General features: G+C 46.0%; 1 protein-coding gene across 1 annotated transcript in view; it reads right to left on the reverse strand.

The window, feature by feature from the left end:
- LOC135528357 (membrane-associated guanylate kinase, WW and PDZ domain-containing protein 3-like) overlaps positions 1–19846 on the reverse strand; it is a 193254-nt gene that overhangs the window by 12945 nt on the left and 160463 nt on the right. Inside the window, 7 exon segments of the mRNA XM_064957381.1 lie at positions 150–308; positions 523–797; positions 2194–2391; positions 9950–10056; positions 12300–12357; positions 13433–13512; positions 17216–17393. Of these exon segments, the coding sequence (XP_064813453.1) occupies positions 150–308; positions 523–797; positions 2194–2391; positions 9950–10056; positions 12300–12357; positions 13433–13512; positions 17216–17393 (1055 nt within the window).

Genomic DNA, 19846 nt, shown 5'->3' on the forward strand with positions numbered 1-19846 from the left:
CTCCGGAAAAAGTACATTCCGTAACTCTTAATGAACTTTTATAAAGTCTTTGCAACAGCTACTGCTACATAAGGCATTATTATAACAATCCGGCATACACAAGGTCATAAAACAAAACCGACAACTCGTCACCCAGATATAAATGGTACCTTCTGGCCCAGGGGGCAGTCTGCGATGGCAAAGCCAAACCCTCCCGGCCCCTTCACCAGGGGCACGCCCACCAGCTCCGGCTGCAGCAGTGTGGGGTCTGGACCCTCAGGATAGTGGCGCCCCCCGTTGGTCATGGTTGGTACTGCAGTGGCGGTGGCCTGTCAATCAATCAACCCAAATCTATTTATAAAGCCCAGTTTTTTATTTTATTTTTATCAGCAGTTGTCACGAAGTGCTTCAAGAGAAACCCAGCCTAGACCCCTAACAGCAATCAAAAACAGAATCACAGTGGCCAGGAAAAATTCCCAAGAAGGAAGAATCCTAGAGAGGAACCCGGGATCAGCAGGATGGCCCATCTTCTTCTGACTGTACCTGTCTAGGAAGGGTGCCTTCTGGGCTGGTGACGTAGTGGATGTCCTTGGTGTTGGAAGTGGAAGGTGACGGGCTGGCCTCGGGGGCCAGGGGCAGGGCGGTGGCTACATCCCCTGCGGCATCGTCACTCCCACCGGTGTCCTCAGGCAGGGGGTAGCCCCGACACAGCACCATGTCCACGTACTGGTTGACTGGGACAGACTGAAACAACTGAACCACATCGGCATGAGTCTTCCCCAGGACACACAAGCCATTGATGTCCACGATCACATCACCTGGTAGAGCGGAAGGAGAGGAGAAATAGGAGGTAAGATTTATCAGCATTGGGTACTGATGGGTACATTCCTAGAACGGGACTGCGCTGTGGTTTAGTCGTGACAAGGTCCAGAGAATAGAGTCAATTAAACCGCAAGTCCGTTTGGATCACTTTGTACCAAAGTGCCCATCCCAAAGCACATTCAGGTCAAGAGCTGAAACACGTAGCCTTGGAGTCCGCTCCACAGCTGCTCTGGGGCTGATGAACGAACAAGGAAATACGGTATAGCATAACTCTATATCATTCCCCTCGTCCTCCGTCATCCTAGCCTGGGTTTATTTGCTCAGCTGGTCCCAGACAGATCAATGAAGAGTAGGGGAATGTTCTCATCTCCAACCAACACAAACATCACTGCTGGCTAGCTGGGACTCTTCTCTCCCCCCCCCCCCTCCCTGAAGGAGCCACCCGACACAATCAATAGCTGTCGCGAACAAACACATCTAACATTTCACTGTGTTATATAAATGAGCTGAACAAACCAAGATGGATCAACAGCCAATCACTGTCAGGGCAAACACGGGTAATTAAGCCCATACTTCACGCACACACACGCACGCACCCTGAACGGTTCGAGTACGAGTCAGAGTTAAGGAACCCGAGTTAACGATTAAACTCAGAAATGAGATGGGACCGCTTCAGAGACCCAATGTCCAGATCAAATTACTCTACATGCTCATTAAAATGGCACCACTCTGGCATCAATTACTGCCAGCCGCACACTTAGCCTAGACGGTTCAGAGACAGAGAAACGGACGTGGTTTGGAGAGCATCTTATTGCTGTATTATTAAGGAATCAAAATGTACAGTTGGTCATCTCATCATTTTCGAGGACAGCGAGGGAGAACGACGAATGGAAACATTTGTTCCCTTGCGGTTGTACATTTAGAACGCTGGGCAATAGCATTGTTATGGTTGTGACACAATACGGCGTACAGCGCTCCAACGCGTTATCGCAGGCAGTAAACAACTCATTAGAACTGCCACGCATCTGATGTCACGGTCTATAGAATGAATATTATCCTAAAGCATCCAATGAGCCACTGGCAGGTGTATATCACTAGTAGTAATGGTTGTTGACAGCATGGACTATATTCTGTACGTCACAACCTGATCCAAGATACGTGACCACACTTCTAGATAAGCTCGTGAGAACCATAGGTACGCAAAGAAGCACAGCCAAGGGACCTATGAAATCTGCAATATATGGCTCCTCTTCAAATCAGGGTGCCCGCCCTGATGTGGAGTTTCACTGTCAAGAGGCAGGGTGTGGACCCTGTACAGTCCATGAAGATTAACCTTGCTGGTGTGTGTGTGTAAGAGTCTTTATGTGTTCACACGCACGCTCCTACACTCACCGGAGGCCATCTTGTTGTCGTACGCGGCAGGGCCGTCTCGGAGCACGTTCTTCACCTGGAGGAACTCGTCATGGCGGTCGCCCCCGATGATGGTGAAGCCAAACCCCTGGGGGCTCTTCCTTAGAGCTGTCCTCAGGACGGAGCCCTGGAGATGGGCTGGGTCCCGCACAAAACCCCTCACACCCACAACAGGCTCATCTGATGTGGGGAGAGAGAGAGAGAGAGAGAGAGAGAGAGAGAGAGAGAGAGAGAGAGAGAGAGAGAGAGAGAGAGAGAGAGAGAGAGAGAGAGAGAGAGAGAGAGAGAGAGAGAGAGAGAGAGAGAGAGAGAGAGAGAGAGAGAGAGAGAGAGAGAGAGAGAGAGAGAGAGAGAGAGAGAGAGAGAGAGAGAGAGAGAGAGAGAGAGAGAGAGAGAGAGAGAGAGAGAGAGAGAGAGAGAGAGAGAGAGAGAGAAAAAACACTTAAGAGAAAGATTACTCAATACAAGAAAAGCACAGAGAGAGAGAGCGAGAATGAGAGATGCAAATTGTAGGAGGGAAACACTATATCAGCATTTTAACGATAATTATTATGACTGTAATTCAGCTAATTGCTCTCAAATCTTATTGACCGATTGAAGTATTTTACTTGACAAATTAGTGACTATTAATTCCTTGTTTGTTTGTGGCATTATCATCACAAGGCCTGTCAGTGTTGTTCAGCTGCATTGATCTGACAGAGAAACCACGCTAGGCTAGCGCTAATCCACGATGACAGATGACAGTGACATATCTATGCCGCTACGCTTATTTTAGTCTAATATATCCGCATGGGACAACTGTATGTGTGTGTGTGTGTGTATGTGGCAGACAGACACAGATGCGTGCTCACAGGCTGTTAGCCATCTGTCCCCTGCATCGTCACAGTGTAGGCTATCGCCACGGTGACAAGACATCTGACAGCTGCACGTCACTCAGATGATCACTAATTCGACCAACACTCAAATCACATATCAACAGTGTATGGAGGTGTATAATCAAATACAACATGATAACTAACTCATCATGGCTCTGCCACAAAATTAGAAGAGACAATTGCTTTAAAAAACTATATATATATTTTATGATTAGTTTGTCAGCCACCCATTAAAAAAAATCATTACGGGCTTAAATAGATTAGTACGAATCCGAAAAGGTTTGACAGCAATACCCAAATAAAATCCAAGTCAGTTGGGAACAGGTTTTTGATGTCCCACTACCTTGTCATCGGGTCTACGAACTGACATATAAAACAACTATTGACACATAAATCCATTCAATTCAATTTAAACTATTATATAAAATACTTGCTACAGAAAGAATACTCAATATACGGGGCATTGAACAGTCAGCAGATTCTGCCACGAGGAAGGAATAAATCAATAGAACACATTTTCTGGTACTGTCCATCGGTGGCTCTCTTTTGGATTCAGGTCCAGGAATGCTTGTTAAGTCATAATATCAGGGTTCAGATGGACCTGCAAAATGTATTGTTAGGGGGATCTGAATAAACCATGATCAGTCAATGGGGAAATAGCATTATACTCTTGGGTAAAGTATTTACTATTAGGGCAATATCGATAAAAATGTCACAAATAGGAAGGTTCAGGACCCTCGTAAGACATCATAGTGAAAAGGAGGGATGTTCTACAAGAGGAAATAGCATACTGGGAAAGATGGGTTCATCTGTGGAGATCGGTGGGTTGGAGTTCAAATCAGAATGAGTGGTGGATTAGCTGCTGTGGGTGAAAATCCAGCACTTGAAGAAAAAGATAATTAGGAATATTTGTATAATTATTTAACTACAAGTAAATAGCTGTAAGTAGCTGTAGAAGTATTGTTTCCGTTAGTTTACTCCGATCAGGGTAGGGATGGTAGGGGGGAGAAAAGTAGAGACATTTTTACAATAAATGTATATAAAAGGGGGATTACAAACGGTGCAAACAATTAAATTGATAGACCCTACAATCTACACTACATATACAAAAGTATGGGGACACCGCTTCAAATTAGTGGATTGAGCTATTAAAGCCACACATGTTGCTGACCGGTGTATAAAATCGAGCAAACCGCCATGCAATCTCCATAGACAAACACTGTCAGTAGAATGGCCTTACTGAAGAGCTCACTGACTTTCAACGTGGCACCGTCATAGGACGCCACCTTTCCAACAAGTCAGTTCGTCAGATTTCTGCCCTGCTCGAGCTGCCCCGGTCAACTGTAAGGGATGATCTTGTGAAGTGGAAACATCGAGGAGCAACAATGGCTCAGCTGCAAAGTGGTAGGCCACACAAGATCACAGAACGGGACCGGCGGGTGCTGAAGCACGTAGCCAGTAAAAATTGTTCGTCCTCGGTTGCAACACTCACTGCCGAGTTCCAAACTGCCACTGGAAGCAACGTCAGCACAATAACTGAAATAACATGAAATGGGTTTCCATGGCTGAGCAGCTACACACAAGCCTAAGATCACCATGCACAATGCCAAACGTTGCTTGGAGTGGTGTAAAGCTCAATGCCATTGGGCTCTGGAGCAGTGGAAACGCATTCTCTGGAGTGATGAATCACGCTTCACCATCTGGCAGTCCGACGGACTAATCTGGGTTTGGCGCATGCCAGGAGAACGCTACCTGCCCCAATGCATAGTGCCAACTGTAAAGTTTGGTGGAGGAGGAATATTGTTCTGGGGCTATTTTTCATGGTTCGGGCTAGGCCCCTTAGTTCCATTGAAGGGAAATCTTAATTCTACAGCATACAATGAGATTCTAGATAATTCTGTGCTTCCAACTGTGGCAACAGTTTAGGGAAAGCCCTTTCCTGTTTCAGCATGACAATTCCCCCGTGCACAAAGCGAGGTCCACACAGAAATGGTTGTTTCGAGATCGGTGTGGAAGAACTTGACTGGCCTGAACAGAGCCCTGACCTCAACCCCATCAAACAGCTTTGGGATAAATTGGAACGCCGACCGCGAGACGGGCCTTATTGTTCAACATCCACACCAAGTGCCCGACCTCTCTAATGCTTGTGGTTGAATGGAAGCAAGCAAATATATCTGAGGAACGACAATAACATGGAGGCAAACAGAAAGAGAGCTAACCTCAGTCACAACAAATTTCAGCTCTCACCATGTGACTGAGACAGGGTGAGAGGGGGATGGAGAGAGATAGGAGGGAGAGAGAGAAAGGGAGAGAAAGAGAGAGCGAGGGAGCTAAATAGATGGACTGAAAGTGATAGAGACACAGTGGATAGATACAGAGGATAATCAGATGTGGCCTCAGTCATTTATAACCCCTGACCTTGGTTTCCATTGGGAGAGTTATGGGCTGTGTCCCCCTCTAATGTTGCTACACCCACTGGCGGATGGATGGATCGAGGAGAGGTGGGGGTATCAATCTCATTAGGAGGGGTAAAGATATACACCCCTCCCCTCCATGTCCTCTACCCGTCAATGTGTCATGGGATTTTGATTTGCATAATTGGATTTTCAGCGCTCTGAGAAAACAGATTATGCCGAGTGTGATTAACATGACATTCTCGCACACCAGCAGTGTCACTGAGCTGTTTGTGTGTGAGGATATGTGTGTGTGTGGAGGAGTTAAGGGGGTGCTACATAGACATGTTTACATAGCCCTGATTATGTCAAGGTAACACAAAGGGATGGCCTATTTCTCAGGCAGGCAGGCAAGGCCGCTCGCTGTGATTCTACGAAATGCCATACAGAGAGGATTGTCAACGAAGGGTAATGACGGTCCCCTACAGCTTCAGCACTGTGGAGACAGACAGCTGTCTCTTTCTCAGAGAGGATGGTCAGACTGGGGAACTTGGTCAAAACAACGTTCAAAGCCCTCCACGTGGCAACCCCCCCCCCCCCCCCCCCCCAGCCTACTCTCCACTCCGCTGGGAGACAGACCACCATTAGCCATTAATACTCATTAACAACCCCGGGGAGTATGTGGGGAACAGGGAGCAGAGTAGAGAGCTCTGTCAGAGCAGTGCAGAGAATCACCCTGGAGAAAACGAGAGGATCAGCCAAAAGAACCGTCCAGAAAATAATCATAATAATACCATGGAAAAATGATCTTTTAGCGGGACAGAAAATGGACTGGAGCTGTGTCTCAAATGGTACCCTGTTCCCTTTATAGTGCACTACGTTTGACGAGAGCCTTATCGGTCCTGGTCAAAATTAGTGGAGCATAAAGGGAATAGGGGGCCATTTGGGACACACACCCTGGGAGTTGTTCTGCCCTAATAGGCTATGCAAGTAGAGCAGTGTTTCTTCTATTCTAAAGGGTCTGAGTTGATCTGGTACTAAAATTAGGGCCTCTGTTCAATCAAACCCTGATTATTTACCACATAGTTTACCAACAACCTCCAAGGACCTCCCCCATCGGGAAAGATGACGATGATGCTCAAAGCAAAGCAACAAAGCCTGAGGAGCACACAGCCTCCCACGGCTAATATAAGGTTTGCTGGGTTTTCCATTGGCAGGAAAGAACAGCTACGTCCGGTAAGACGAGGGGGGGGGGTCAATAGTTCAATGTCCAATATTAAGGTTGTCTCGTGGTAGCGCACCTCATGATAAGCTGTAGATCACACTGTCTACCTGGCCGTCAATTTACCACTACAAACCGTCGCTGGCACTCATACAGCTTGTTGAGTGTGGTCTAAGTCAATAAGCAAACAAGGAAATGCTCATCCAGATGCGAGCCTACCAAACGGGCTCAATGCCTTTCATGCTCACTACAAGGCAAGCAACACTGAAGCATGCACGAGAGCACCAGGTGTTCCAGACGACTGTGTGATCACGCTCTCCGTAGCCGATGTGAGCAAGACCTTTAAACAGGTCAGCATTCAGACAGATTACCAGGATGTGTACTCCGAGCACGGATCAACTGGCAAGTGCCTTCACTGACATTTTCAACCTCTCCCTGCCTAATACCTATATATTTCATATGCCCAAGAAAGCGAAGGTAACCTGCCTAAATGACTATCGCCCCGTAGCACTCACGTCGGCAGCCATGAAGTGCTTTGAAAGGCTAGTCATTGCTCACATCAACACCATCATCCCGGAAACCCTAGACCCTCTCCAGTTTGCATACCTCCCCAACAGTTCCACAGATGACGCAATCTCAATCGCACTCCACACGGCCTTTTCCCACCTGGACAAAAGGAACACCTGTGTGAGAATGCTGTTGATTGACTACAGCTCAGCGTTCAACACCATAGTGCCCACAAAGCGCATCACTAAGCTAAGGACCCTGGGACTAAACACCTTCCTCTGCAATTGGATCCTAGACATCCTGAGGGGCCGCCCCCAGGTGGTAAGAATAGACAACAACACATCTGTCACGCTTATCTTCAGCACGGGGGCCCCTTAAGGGGTGTGTGCTTAGTCCCTCCTGTACTCTCTGTTCACCCACGACTGCGTGGCCAAGCACGACTCAAACACCATCATTAAGTGTGCTGATGACACTACGGTGGTAGGCCTGATCACTGACAACGATGAGACACCCTATAGGGAGGAGGTCAGAGACCTGGCAGTGTGGTGCCAGGATAACAACCTCTCCCTCAGCGTGAGCAAGACAAAGGAGATGATCGTGGACTATAGGAAACGGAAGGCCCCCATTCACGCCCCGATTCACAACGACAAGGCTGTAGTGGAGCAGGTCGAGAGTTTCCACATCACCAACAAATGATCATGATCACGCCTTTCCACCCCTCAGGAGACTGAAAAGATTTGACATGGGGTCCCCAGATCCTCAAAAAAGTTATACAGCTGCACCATCGCGAGCATCCTGACCGGTTGCACCTGCGCCTGGAATGGCAACAGCTTGGCAGCTAGCCTTGTTGTAGGAAAGAGAACAGTGACTTGGGTGACTGGAGTATTTTACCATTTTTATGGGCCTTCCTCTGACACTGCCTAGTATATAAGTCCTGGATGGCAAGAAAGCTTGGCCACAGTGATTTACTGGGCCAGACGCACTACCCTCTGTAGTGCCTTACGGTCAGATGTACCGGGGCGCCAAGTCGAGGTCCAAAAGGCTTCTTAACAGCTTCTACCCCCAAGCCATAAGACTGCTGAACAATTAATCAACCACCTTTGCATTGACCCCCCCCCCCCCCCCCCTGTTTTTACACTGCTGTTACTCGCTGTTTATCATCTATGCATAGTCACGTTACCCCTACCTACATTAACTTGACTAACCTGTACCCCTGCACATTGACTCGGTACTGGTACCCCCTGTATATAGCCTCATGATTGTTATTTTTTAAATGTACAGTGCCTTGCGAAAGTATTCGCCCCCCTTGAACTTTGCGACCTTTTGCCACATTTCAGGCTTCAAACATAAAGATATGAAACTGTATTTTCAACATTGGGTCAACATTGGATCATTCAGAGATCCTCACTGAACTTCTGGAGAGAGTTTGCTGCACTGAAAGTAAAGGGGCTGAATAATTTTGCACGCCCAATTTTTCAGTTTTAGATTTGTTAAAAAAGTTTGAAATATCCAATAAATGTCGTTCCTCTTCATGATTGTGTCCCACTTGTTGATTCTTCACAAAAAAAAACAGTTTTATATCTTTATGTTTGAAGACTGAAATGTGGCAAAAGGTCGCAAAGTGGGCCGAATACTTTCGCAAGGCACTGTATATACAGTATATATATATTTTATTATTATTACTACTATTGTTATTTTTATATACAGTACCAGTCAAAAGGTTGGACACACCGACTCATTCAAGGCTTTTTCTTTATGTTTACTATTTTCTACATTGTAGAATAATAGTGAAGGCATCAAAACTCTGAAATAACACACATGGAATCATTTAGTAACCAAAACAGTTGGTTATATTTGTTATATTTGAGATTCTTCAAAGTAGCCACCCTTTGGACACATCTACTCATAGGTGTAATATATATATTTTTTACTTTAGTTTATTTTGTAAAACTCTATTCTCTTTGGTTAAGGGCTTGTAAGTCAGCATTTCACGGTAAGGTCTACACCTGTTGTATTCGACGCATATGACAAATAACATTTGATTTGATTTTGATCATTGGGTGTTCAGGTTTTTTTCATAGGGGTTATTGTGGTCTGTTCAAGGACAGCATTAGCAGCCTGCTACTGTCCTGTAGGTCCACGTGTCTGTGACAACCAGGGCCCTCTAGGCTAAACGCTGGGATAGCTGGTACAGACAGTGACAGTGCTGTTGGCGTCTGTGTTTTCTTATGAGTCATATTGTGAGTCAGCCTCAGTGGTCGGACGGTCGTCACTTCCTTGTCTGACATATGTTCCATTCTGTGGGCAACACAGCAGAGAAATGTCAAATGGCTGGGTGATCAATATCCTTATTTCAACATAAGACTCGCTGAAAACCTCGGAAATCACAATTACCCAAACACAAGCCTGTAGTCCAAGATGTCTCAATAACATCACTCAGCAGTCAGCACGCAAGTCCCCGCCCCTCTCACCCCCCCCCACCTCCCTCGCCATGTAGTGTATTTGGCTTGTACGCTGATATGGTCTCTAAGCTGTTGAGATCTGATTAGGAAGAATCATTCACTTCAGATCACCTTGAGTAAGACAATCTGGGTTTATGCTCTGTCCCAATATCTACACTAGACTGCCCAATTTAAATAACCAATTCATGAAATACACTGCTTTATAATAAGTGGTACACCAGTTAGTGACCATGACAATGAGCAGTCTATGGTGACACGGGGCTGGGAGAGAAGCGTTACCTGAGGGTGTGGTAGCCCCCTGCTGGCCAGAGGAGGGGGTGTCCAGGCTCAGTTTCCTCTTGGCTTCCAGGACGGGGTTCTCAAACTGGGTCTTCTGGTTGATATGGCTGCAGTACAGACACAAAAACAGGACACTAGCTGAAGAGCTCAATATACAGGTCATATACACAGAGAGCATCTGTAAATACAGAAAACACTCAGAAATACAGCGTCGAGAAAGGACCAATACACTCGTGTTTAAAAATCGGACTGAAAGTGACACCGACTAAAGGAACGTGAGGCTTTCGTGTTTTCACAGCTTGCTGATCGTTGTCGTCCTCCTCCTTTTAGAGATGGGACACCAGTTACCGGTCTCTTCACTTGGCAGCATCTTTTAATTGGGTAACAATACAACAAAAATCTTTCTCGATACGTTCTCTTCTATGCTTGTGTCGTGACAGAAACTCCAAACGGGTTCCTGTCTGTTTCCCGCTACACTCACAGAACGCAGTGTATTCAAATCCCTGATCCCTATCCAGTCAGGCAAACCTGCACTTGGCATGCACACAAACTGGTACTGTACGGACTATCATCTGTAAACCACAAACCAAAACAAACCACGCCACAGTGCCCCTGTTGACACACCAGTTTACTGCTTATCCACTCGACACATTCAGCTGACCTAAGATCAGTGGGATAACCTTATAATCTGACCAGTGTCCATACCTCTGCTCACAATGGCCACGTCGGACTGACCTCGGATCAGGAAAGCAGCCGGTGTGCCTGCTGTTGCCTGCCAGCTGTAGAGCTCTAGCGTTTCGATACCAGATTCCCAGGTCAGCACTTTGTGTTTAAACATCTACTATTCAGAGAGGAGCACCCCCCCCCCCAGGTTGCATGTAAAGCAAGGAACGCATCTCATCTGCATAATGCGCTTTAACAGTTGTAGCTCTGAGCCAGTCGTGACTAGCTTTTATAACATGCACAAAACGGATGCCACTCTCGCCCTGCTCCATAAATCAGACGCATGCTGTGTGTGTGAGATACGGTGTGTGTATGTGTGCCAATTGCCAGTGTATGTGTGTGCCTATTTGTGTGCGTGCCTGTATGTGTTTGGGTGTGTGTATGTTCATGCGTGTCAATGTGTGTCACTATGTGTACGTGTGCGCGTTTCTAAGAAAAGTATTGTTTGTGCTCTCGTTGGGCATGAGTCACGCTGAGAGCTATCCTCCATATCCAATCAGGGAAGAGAAGCGCTCCTCTGTGACTGAGTGTGCTCAGTCCGCTCCTTTGATTACCATGGCTCTTGTTCTGTACTTTAGTTAGGAAATAATGAGCCATTCTGTCCTACTGTATTCATTCAAAACAAAAAGAAAGGGAGGGAAGGAAAAAGAAATAAATGGTTGTCCCAGTGATTCCTTAGCATAAACAGATTATATTCACGTAGTCTCTCTCCTCCTCTCTTCCCCACTCTTCCCCTCTCTCCTCTCTCCTCCCCTCTCTCCTCTCTCTTCCCCTCTCTCCTCTCTCCTCCCCTCTCTCTCTCGCTCTCTCTCTGCTCCTATGGGAGGCTATGCTGGGTGAACTCTGAGTGCCTGTGCGTGTTTCTGAACAGGGTGAGGTCATGCCTGTCACCCCTCCCATGTGCCCCCTGTACCAGGCAGTGGCAACCCTGTAGGGCACAATGGGAAGGCTGTATGGGAAGGCTGTATGGGAAGGCTGTATGGGAAGGCTGTATGGGAAGGCTGTATGGGAAGGCTGTATGGGAAGGCTGTATGGGAAGGCTGTATGCGAAGGCTGTATGGGAAGGCGAGTTGGCCTTAGTCCGTCTTGTCAAACTTAATTGTTAGTACAGGTTACATTTGAAAACCACACTGACTGACAAGTTCAGGTCTGCCTGTCCAGCATCTTCGAATGATTTCAACCTGGTGTATATAAATCCCAGCTCATGAAACAAAACACGTTATTATCAAATGGCACCATCTTCTAAAAGTCTATTGTACAGTATAACACTATGAAACAACGATAACATACACACTATACACACTTGGATTTTGTACTGTAGATGTGGTAGTGGTGGAGTAGGGACCTGAAGGCACACAGTGCGTTGTGAAATCTGTGAATGTATTGTAAGGTTTTTTTAAATTGTATAAACTGCTTTAATTTTGCTGGACCCCAGGAAGAGTAGCTGCTGCCTTGGCTAATGGGGATCCTTAATAACAACAAAATACAATATTTACCAAAGCCCATCTGTGCAATCTGGACTGAATAACAGCTAAATAAATAAAAGGGAACCATGCCACAACTCCTGTATAACCACAACATTACATAGAGAAACACTGCACCCAGAAATCACGGGCGGTATACTCACTCAACATAGTAGGTTCCATACTGTGGATCTTCAATCTTCTCCCAGCCATACGGAAGCTCTGCAGGCAAAAGACAGAAGAGGAAGATGCAAATCAGTGTGCTGCTACAGCTTCTGGAACAACGGAGACACAGTCTACACACACAATGAGGCACGCGGTTCTGAATGACAACTCACTGCATGGAACTAAGGATCCAGGGTTGAAACACACCAACTACAAACTACTGAGGGGGTTGCCTTATTTGTTACCGGGTGTTTGGTAGGGGGTAGGGGGAGAGAGCGCGAGGGAGCGAGATAGGAAGTAAGGAAATGTGGAGTTATGGCAATCCTGTAAAAGAATGGCTTGTCTTCTCCCAGCGGTGTGTGAGTGGAATCTGGAGTGTGTGCTGTCCTAGGACGAACACATGCAGAGGGGAAAGAGCGCTTCACGCAAGAGGGGACTGTGGAATTGCCTTTTTGGAGATACAGTGCTGATGAGCTCTCCGCAGGTCTCCCACAAGCCATTAGGGGACAGGGGGCAGGCTGGGTAATGTAGTGTGTCACCGCATCGCTGGGGCCTGCAGGGCCACGTTTAGCTGTTTACATTACTGTCCGTCTTGTCTACATGTCACAGCCTGCAGCGGCATACAGGATCCCCACTGATAGTTCTGTCTGATGGGCTGCATTGAGATTATGGACAGTAACATGTGCGCGTGTGTTCATTTGAAAATGTTACCTTTATTTAATTAAGCAAGTCAGCTAAGAACAAATTCTTATTTTCAATGACGGCCTAGGAACGGTGGGTTAACTGCCTTGTTCAAGGGCAGGACGATAGATTTGTACCATGTCAGCTTGGGGATTCGATCTTGCAACCTTTTGGTTACGAGTCCAACGCTCCAACCACTAGGCTACCCTGCCGTGTGTGTCGGGAGAGTGCCACCTTGCTGCAAGATGCTTGTGTAAGAACGTGTATTCTACACCGTCTGTGTGTGAGAACCAGAGTGTGTGTGGTCTTGTTCCTCTTTCCTCTTATAGGGACTTGAAACGTCCCCTGTAAGGACAATAAAACAAAGGGCAATCCTCCCCCGCGCGGACATTTTAAAGGAAATATATTTTAAGTCCTCAAAAGGAGAGAAGAACAAGTGTGTGATTCTCACCTCCATCCTCACACTTCTCCGGGGGCTTGGCCTTCTTGGCCAGCCTGGGGTCCAGCCAGGTAGTGGTCTTGGTGTTGTGACTGTGGGGACAGAGAGGCACGACTTTACACGCTGAGCAAAAACCGTTGCAACTCGATGAAGTATAGATATTCTAGAAGAAAAAGAAACGCACACCTATTAAGACGAGGTGCTGGCTAGCGGAATAGAAACTTGAAAATAAAAGAGAGCCGCACACTCTAGGAGCTCAGATGCAAAAATGTAATACCAACGTTTCGACAGCCAAGCTGTCTTTATCAGGGTATAATCACAAACGCCGCGGGATGACTTGTTTATATAATGTCAAAAGACACAGGTGTCTGTAATCATGGCCAGGAGTGGCCTAATATCATTGGTTAATAATCAAATATTAAAATGTCATACAAAGAACAGCATACAAACAACAAATGGATAGCATACGATCATAGATTAATTTGACTACACAAGTTTACAAACAATTACAATGGCAAAGTCACAATAATCACAAGAATGGCTTCAGATCAAAGTCTACGTTGAGACCGAAGGGCGCAAGGGTCTTTAAATTAAAGATCCAGGCAGCCTCTCGTTTTAACAATAAATTATCAAGGTCACCCCCTCCCCTCGGGAGGGTGACATGTTCGATGCCAATATAACGCAGTGGCCTGCCTCCAAGAAGTGGGCCGCAACTGGATAAGTAAAGTTTTTACACCTAATGGTGCTACGATGCTCTGAGATACGTACTTTTAATTCGCGCTTTGTTTTACCTACATAATTTTTACCACAAGGACAAGTTATAAGGTAAATAACTGCCTTAGTGGAGCACGTAATAACACCTTTGATTGGGATCTGTTTCCCTGTTTGTGGGTGTTTGAAGGATCTACATTTATAAGTGCCATTGCATTGAGCACAGCCATTACATTTGTAATTTCCATCCAGTAGGGGCGCAAATAGACGTTGTTCAGGAATATCTTGGGGTGGTAAATCAGAGTTTACCAATTGGTCTCTGAGATTTCTGCCCCGTGAGAATACGACCAGGGGAAGGTCCGAAAACACATTACCGAGACTATCATCGGATTTTTAGGATGTGCCAATGTTTGTGAACAATTCCCTTAATTTGTTCAGAGCACTTTGAATAGCGGGTAGTTAGAACGCAAGAATGCGTCTTTTTGCGAGACTGACCTTGAAAAAGGTCATGTCTCGTTTTGTTTTGAATTTTCTCAATGGCAATATTAATATTGAGTATAGATATTCACCAAACCACAGGACCCTCGTCCTCCCTCACCATTCTGCCAAACCCCAAACAAACAAATCAAACTAAAAGCCCCTTTAAAATCACAACCTGACAGTTGAAGTCAGAAGTTTACATACACCTTAGCCAAATACATTTCAACTCAGTTTTTCACAATTCCTGACATTTAATCCAAGTAAATATTCCCTGTTTTAGGTCAGTTAGGATCACCACTTTATTTTAAGAATATGAAATGCCAGAATAAAAGTAGAGAGAATGATTTATTTCAGCATTTATTTCTTTCATCACATTCCCAGTGGGTCAGAAGTTTACATACACTCAATTAGTATTTGGCAGCTTTGCCTCTAAATTGTTTAACTTGGGTCAAACGTTTCAGGTAGCCCTCCACAAGCTTCCCACAATAAGTTGGGTTAATTTTGGCCCATTCCTCCTGACAGAGCTGGTGTAACTGAGTCAGGTTTGTTGGCCTCCTTGCTCGCACACGCTTTTTCAGTTCTGCCCACAAATTTTATATAGGATTGAGGTCAGGGCTTTGTGATGGCCACTCCAATACCTTGACTGTGTTGTCCTTAAGCCATTTTGCCACAACTTTGGAAGTATGCTTGGGGTCATTGTCCATTTGGAAGACCCATTTGCAACCAAGCTTTAACTTCCTGACTGATATCTTGAGATGTTGCTTCAATATATCCACATACTTGTCGTGCCTCATGATGCCATCTATTTTGTGAAGTGCACCAGTCCCTCCTGCAGCAAAGCACCCCCACAACATGATGCTGCCACCCCCATGATTCACGGTTGGGATGGTGTTCTTAGGCTTGCAAGCCTCCCCATTTTTCCTCCAAACATAACGATGTTCATTACGGCTAAACAGTTCTATTTTTGTTTCATCAGACCAGAGGACATTTCTCCCAAAAGTACGATCTTTGTCACCATGTGCAGTGGCAAACCGTAGTCTGGCTTTTTTATGGTGGTTTTGGAGCAGTGGCTTCTTCCTTGCTGAGCGGCCTTTCAGGTTATGTCGATATAGGACTCGTTTTACTGTGGATATAGATACTTTTGGACCTGTTTCCTCCAGCATCTTCACAAGGTCCTTTGCTGTTGTTCTGGGATTGATTTGCACTTTTCGCACCAAAGTACGTTCATCTCTAGGAGACAGAACGTGTCTCCTTCCTGAGCGGTATGACAGCTGCGTGGTCCCATGGTGTTTATACTTACGTACTATTGTTGGTACAGATGAACATGGTACCTTCAGGAGTTTGGAAATTGTTCCCAAGGATGAATCAGACTTGTGGAGGTCTACAATTTGTTTTCTGAGGTATTGGCTGATTTCTTTTGATTCTCCCATGGTGTCAAGCAAAGAGGCACTGAGTTTGAAGGTAGGCCTTGAAATACATCCACAGGTACACTTCCAATTGACTCAAATTAAGTCAATTAGCCTATCAGAAGCTTCAAAAGCTATGACATTTTCTGGAATTTTCCAAGCTGTTTAAAGGCACAGTCAACTTAGTGTATGTAAACTTCTGACACACTGGAGTGGTGATACAGTGAATTATAAGTGAAATAATATGTCTTTAAACAGTTGTTGGAAAAATTACTTGTGTAATCCACAAAGTAGATGTCCTAACTGACTTGACAAAAACTATAGTTTGTTAACAAGACATTTGTGGAGTGGTTGAAAAATGAGTTTTAATGACTCCAACATAAGTGTATGTAAACTTCCGACTTCAACTGTATGTCGTTATTTTGGAATCAAGTGGCTCTTTAAGGGAGAAATGGAGGGAGGGATGACAGAAAGGAAGCCAGCACAGAAAAGAGGGAGACAGGTCGTTTGAGGGAGAGGGAGGGATGGAGGGAGAGAAGTATTCAGAGCAGAGCAGAGGCAGACAGGCCCTCAGAGGGAGAAATTGCAGGAGGGAAGGAGGAAGAGAGGGGGGAGGAGACAGGGAGAGGGAGAGAGAGAGAGAAAGGTAGAGCAGAGAGCAGATGCAGACATCTTGCAGAAAGCAGAGAGGAGAGAGAGCAGGCCTTTGGGAGCGTTCCATTTGTCCAATTGTTTCTCCTGTTTCTCTTGCTCAGAGAGAATGAGCTATTGATTTTAGGCCGGCTACAGCACCTGGCTCTGACTTCTGTATGCTGTGTGAGCCACACAAACAGAACAGACTGGTAAACAACGAAGGGAGGGGGAGAGGGCCAACGCTTTCAGCCCAAGCCCAGCACCACGACATCAAACACAGGAAAACAATACACCTGTACTCTAGACACCAGATAGGTTAATATAATGAATCATTTCACAAATCCTATGCCATAATTACAATAATACTATTGTTCACTTAAAAATCGCTGTACTGTGAGCCGCAGAAAAACAAGTAGGACTCCGGATCGACAAGTGTAACACCGAAACTATTCTCTGTACAAACAAATCACCATCCCTCTTTGAAAACTACCTCTCTCTACTACTAGCATCACCAACACCACCCTGGCACTGTACTGGAGTCGAGAACCAGAAGACCAGTACTTACTCTATGAAGTAGACCATGCCCGTCTCTGTGTAGGCCATCTCCCAGGTCTTGGGCAGGGGCTCCTGGCTCTCGTCGTGTGGTAAGGTGTTCCAAGTCCTGAAGTCCATAGCCCCACTACTGGACTGGTTATAGCTGGGTACCGTCTTCCTCCACTCCGGCCCAGCCTTGTCCTTGTGCTCTGCGTGGGTGGCCACGGAGGGAGAGAGGGACAGGGGGAGGGAAAATGGGAGAGAGAAGGGTGGTGAGCGTGTGGAGGCAGCATGAGGAACCCTGTGAGCTCCCTGCATTTCTCCTTGCTCCTGCTACTGCCGTGCTGCTGCCCTGGACAGACTGTGGGCTCTAGACTGTTACACACAGCACAGAGGGGAGGGAGAGAGAGGACAGGGAGGGGAGAGGGAGAGGGAGAGGGGAGGGAGAGGAGACAGGGAGAGGGGAGAGAGAAAGACAGGGTAGAGAGGAGAGAGAAAGAGAGGGTAGAGAGAGAGAAAGAGAGGGTAGAGAGAGAGAAAGAGAGGGTAGAGAGAGAGAAAGAGAGGATAGAGAGAGAGAAAGAGAGGGTAGAGAGAGAGAAAGAGAGGGTAGAGCGAGAGAACGAGAGGGTAGAGAGAGAACGAGAGGGTAGAGAGAGAACGAGAGGGTAGAGAGAGAACGAGAGGGTAGAGAGATGCAAAGAGAGAGAGTAAGAGAAAAGGTGGGCGAGCGAGAGAGAAAGAGCGAGCGAGACGGAAGCGCAGCAAGTGTGCCACAGGATTTGCATGTCAGCAGTGATGTTCTGGAGTGCGAGCGGCAAGCGGGCAGCAATGGGTAGAGCTGACCTAAACTACGCTTCAGCCCTACCCAGCACAGAGCTCAGAGCCCAGACCTTATTAGCATCACACAGCCCAGCCCTGTGTGTGTGTGTGTGCTCTTATCTCCAGGTTTATATTTGCATGCCTCTGACCTAACTCGTTAATGTATTCAGTGCTCAGACCTGTTTTTCCTGATCTGAATGGAGGCAGAAAATGGCACGTAAAAAGACGAACGTAAGGAGCTACTGACAGTAGTACAGTGCCCGACATATTTACATATAAAGAGAAGGAGCTCTTCATGCTGGAGGCATGGAGGCAATGGAGGGCTCCTTTGTAACGTCAACAATAGAATGCACATAATATCTATCACCCTCCTGCAGAAACGTGAGGAATAAGAAGCTTCCTGGTGTGTGCAGACCCTGAAGTGATGAGTGTGTCGTCTCGATGTATGAACGTCGTCAGTCATTGAACAGTCCAAAGGCTTTATCAAAACAGCCTTAACGACTCCGTCTACAAGCCTGGCTTCAAGACCTAATAGTATAGTTTGATGCTTGTACAATGTCTTCGCACCCTTTGGCTAAATGACTGAATTACCTACATCTACAGTAGAAGTCGGAGGTTTACATACACTTAGGTTGGAGTCATTAAAACTTGTTTTTCAACCACTCCACAACCTCCTTGTTAACAAACTATAGTTTTGGCAAGTCGGTTAGGACATCTACTTTGTGCATGACACAAGTCATTTTTCCAACAATTGTTTACAGACAGATTATTTCACTTATAATTCACTGTATCACAATTCCAGCGTGTCAGAAGTTTATATACAATAAGTTGACTGTGCCTTTAAACAGCTTGTAAAATTCCAGAAAAAGTCATAGCTTTAGAAGCTTCTGATAGGCTAATTGACTTAATTTGAGTCAATTGGAAGTGTACCTGTGGATGTACTTCAAGGCCTCCCTTCAAACTCAGTGCCTCCTTGCTTGACATCATGGGAGAATCAAAAGAAATCAGCCAAGACCTCAGAAAATTGTAGACCTCCACAAGTCTGATTCATCCTTGGGAACCATTTCCAAACTCCTGAAGGTACCACGTTCATCTGTACAAACAATAGTATGCAAGTATAAACACCATGGGGCCACGCAGCTGTCATACCGCTCAGGAAGGAGACGCGTTCTGTCTCCTAGAGATTAACGTAATTTGGTGTGAAAAGTGCAAATCAATCCCAGAACAACAGCAAATGACCTTGTGAAGAAGCTGGAGGAAACAGGTACAAAAGTATCTATATCCACAGTAAAACAAGTCCTATATCGACATAACCTGAAAGGCCGCTCAGCAAGGAAGAAGCCACTGCTTCAAAACCGCCATAAAAAAGCCAGACTACGGTTTGCAACTGTACATGGGGACAAAGATCGTACTTTTGGGAGAAATGTCCTCTGGTCTGATGAAACAAAAATAGAACTGTTTGGCCATAATGACCATCATTATGTTTGGAGGAAAAAGGGAGAGGCTTGCAAGCCGTAGAACACCATCCCAACCGTGAAGCACGGGGGTGGCAGCATCATGTTGTGGGGGTGCTTTGCTGCAGGAGGGACTGGTGCACTTCACAAAATAGATGACATCATGAGGGAGGAAAATTATGGGGATATATTGAGGCAACATCTCAAGACATCAGTCAGGAAGTTAAAGCCCTGGTCGCAAATGGGTCTTACAAATGGACAATGACCCCAAGCATACTTCCAAAGTTGTGGCAAAATGGCTTAAGGACAACACAGTCAAGGTATTGGAGTGGCCATCACAAAGCCCTGACCTCAATCCTATATAGAATTTGTGGGCAGAACTGAAA

Source organism: Oncorhynchus masou, chromosome 33 (genome assembly GCF_036934945.1).
Source record: "Oncorhynchus masou masou isolate Uvic2021 chromosome 33, UVic_Omas_1.1, whole genome shotgun sequence".
Classification (NCBI taxonomy): domain Eukaryota; kingdom Metazoa; phylum Chordata; class Actinopteri; order Salmoniformes; family Salmonidae; genus Oncorhynchus; species Oncorhynchus masou.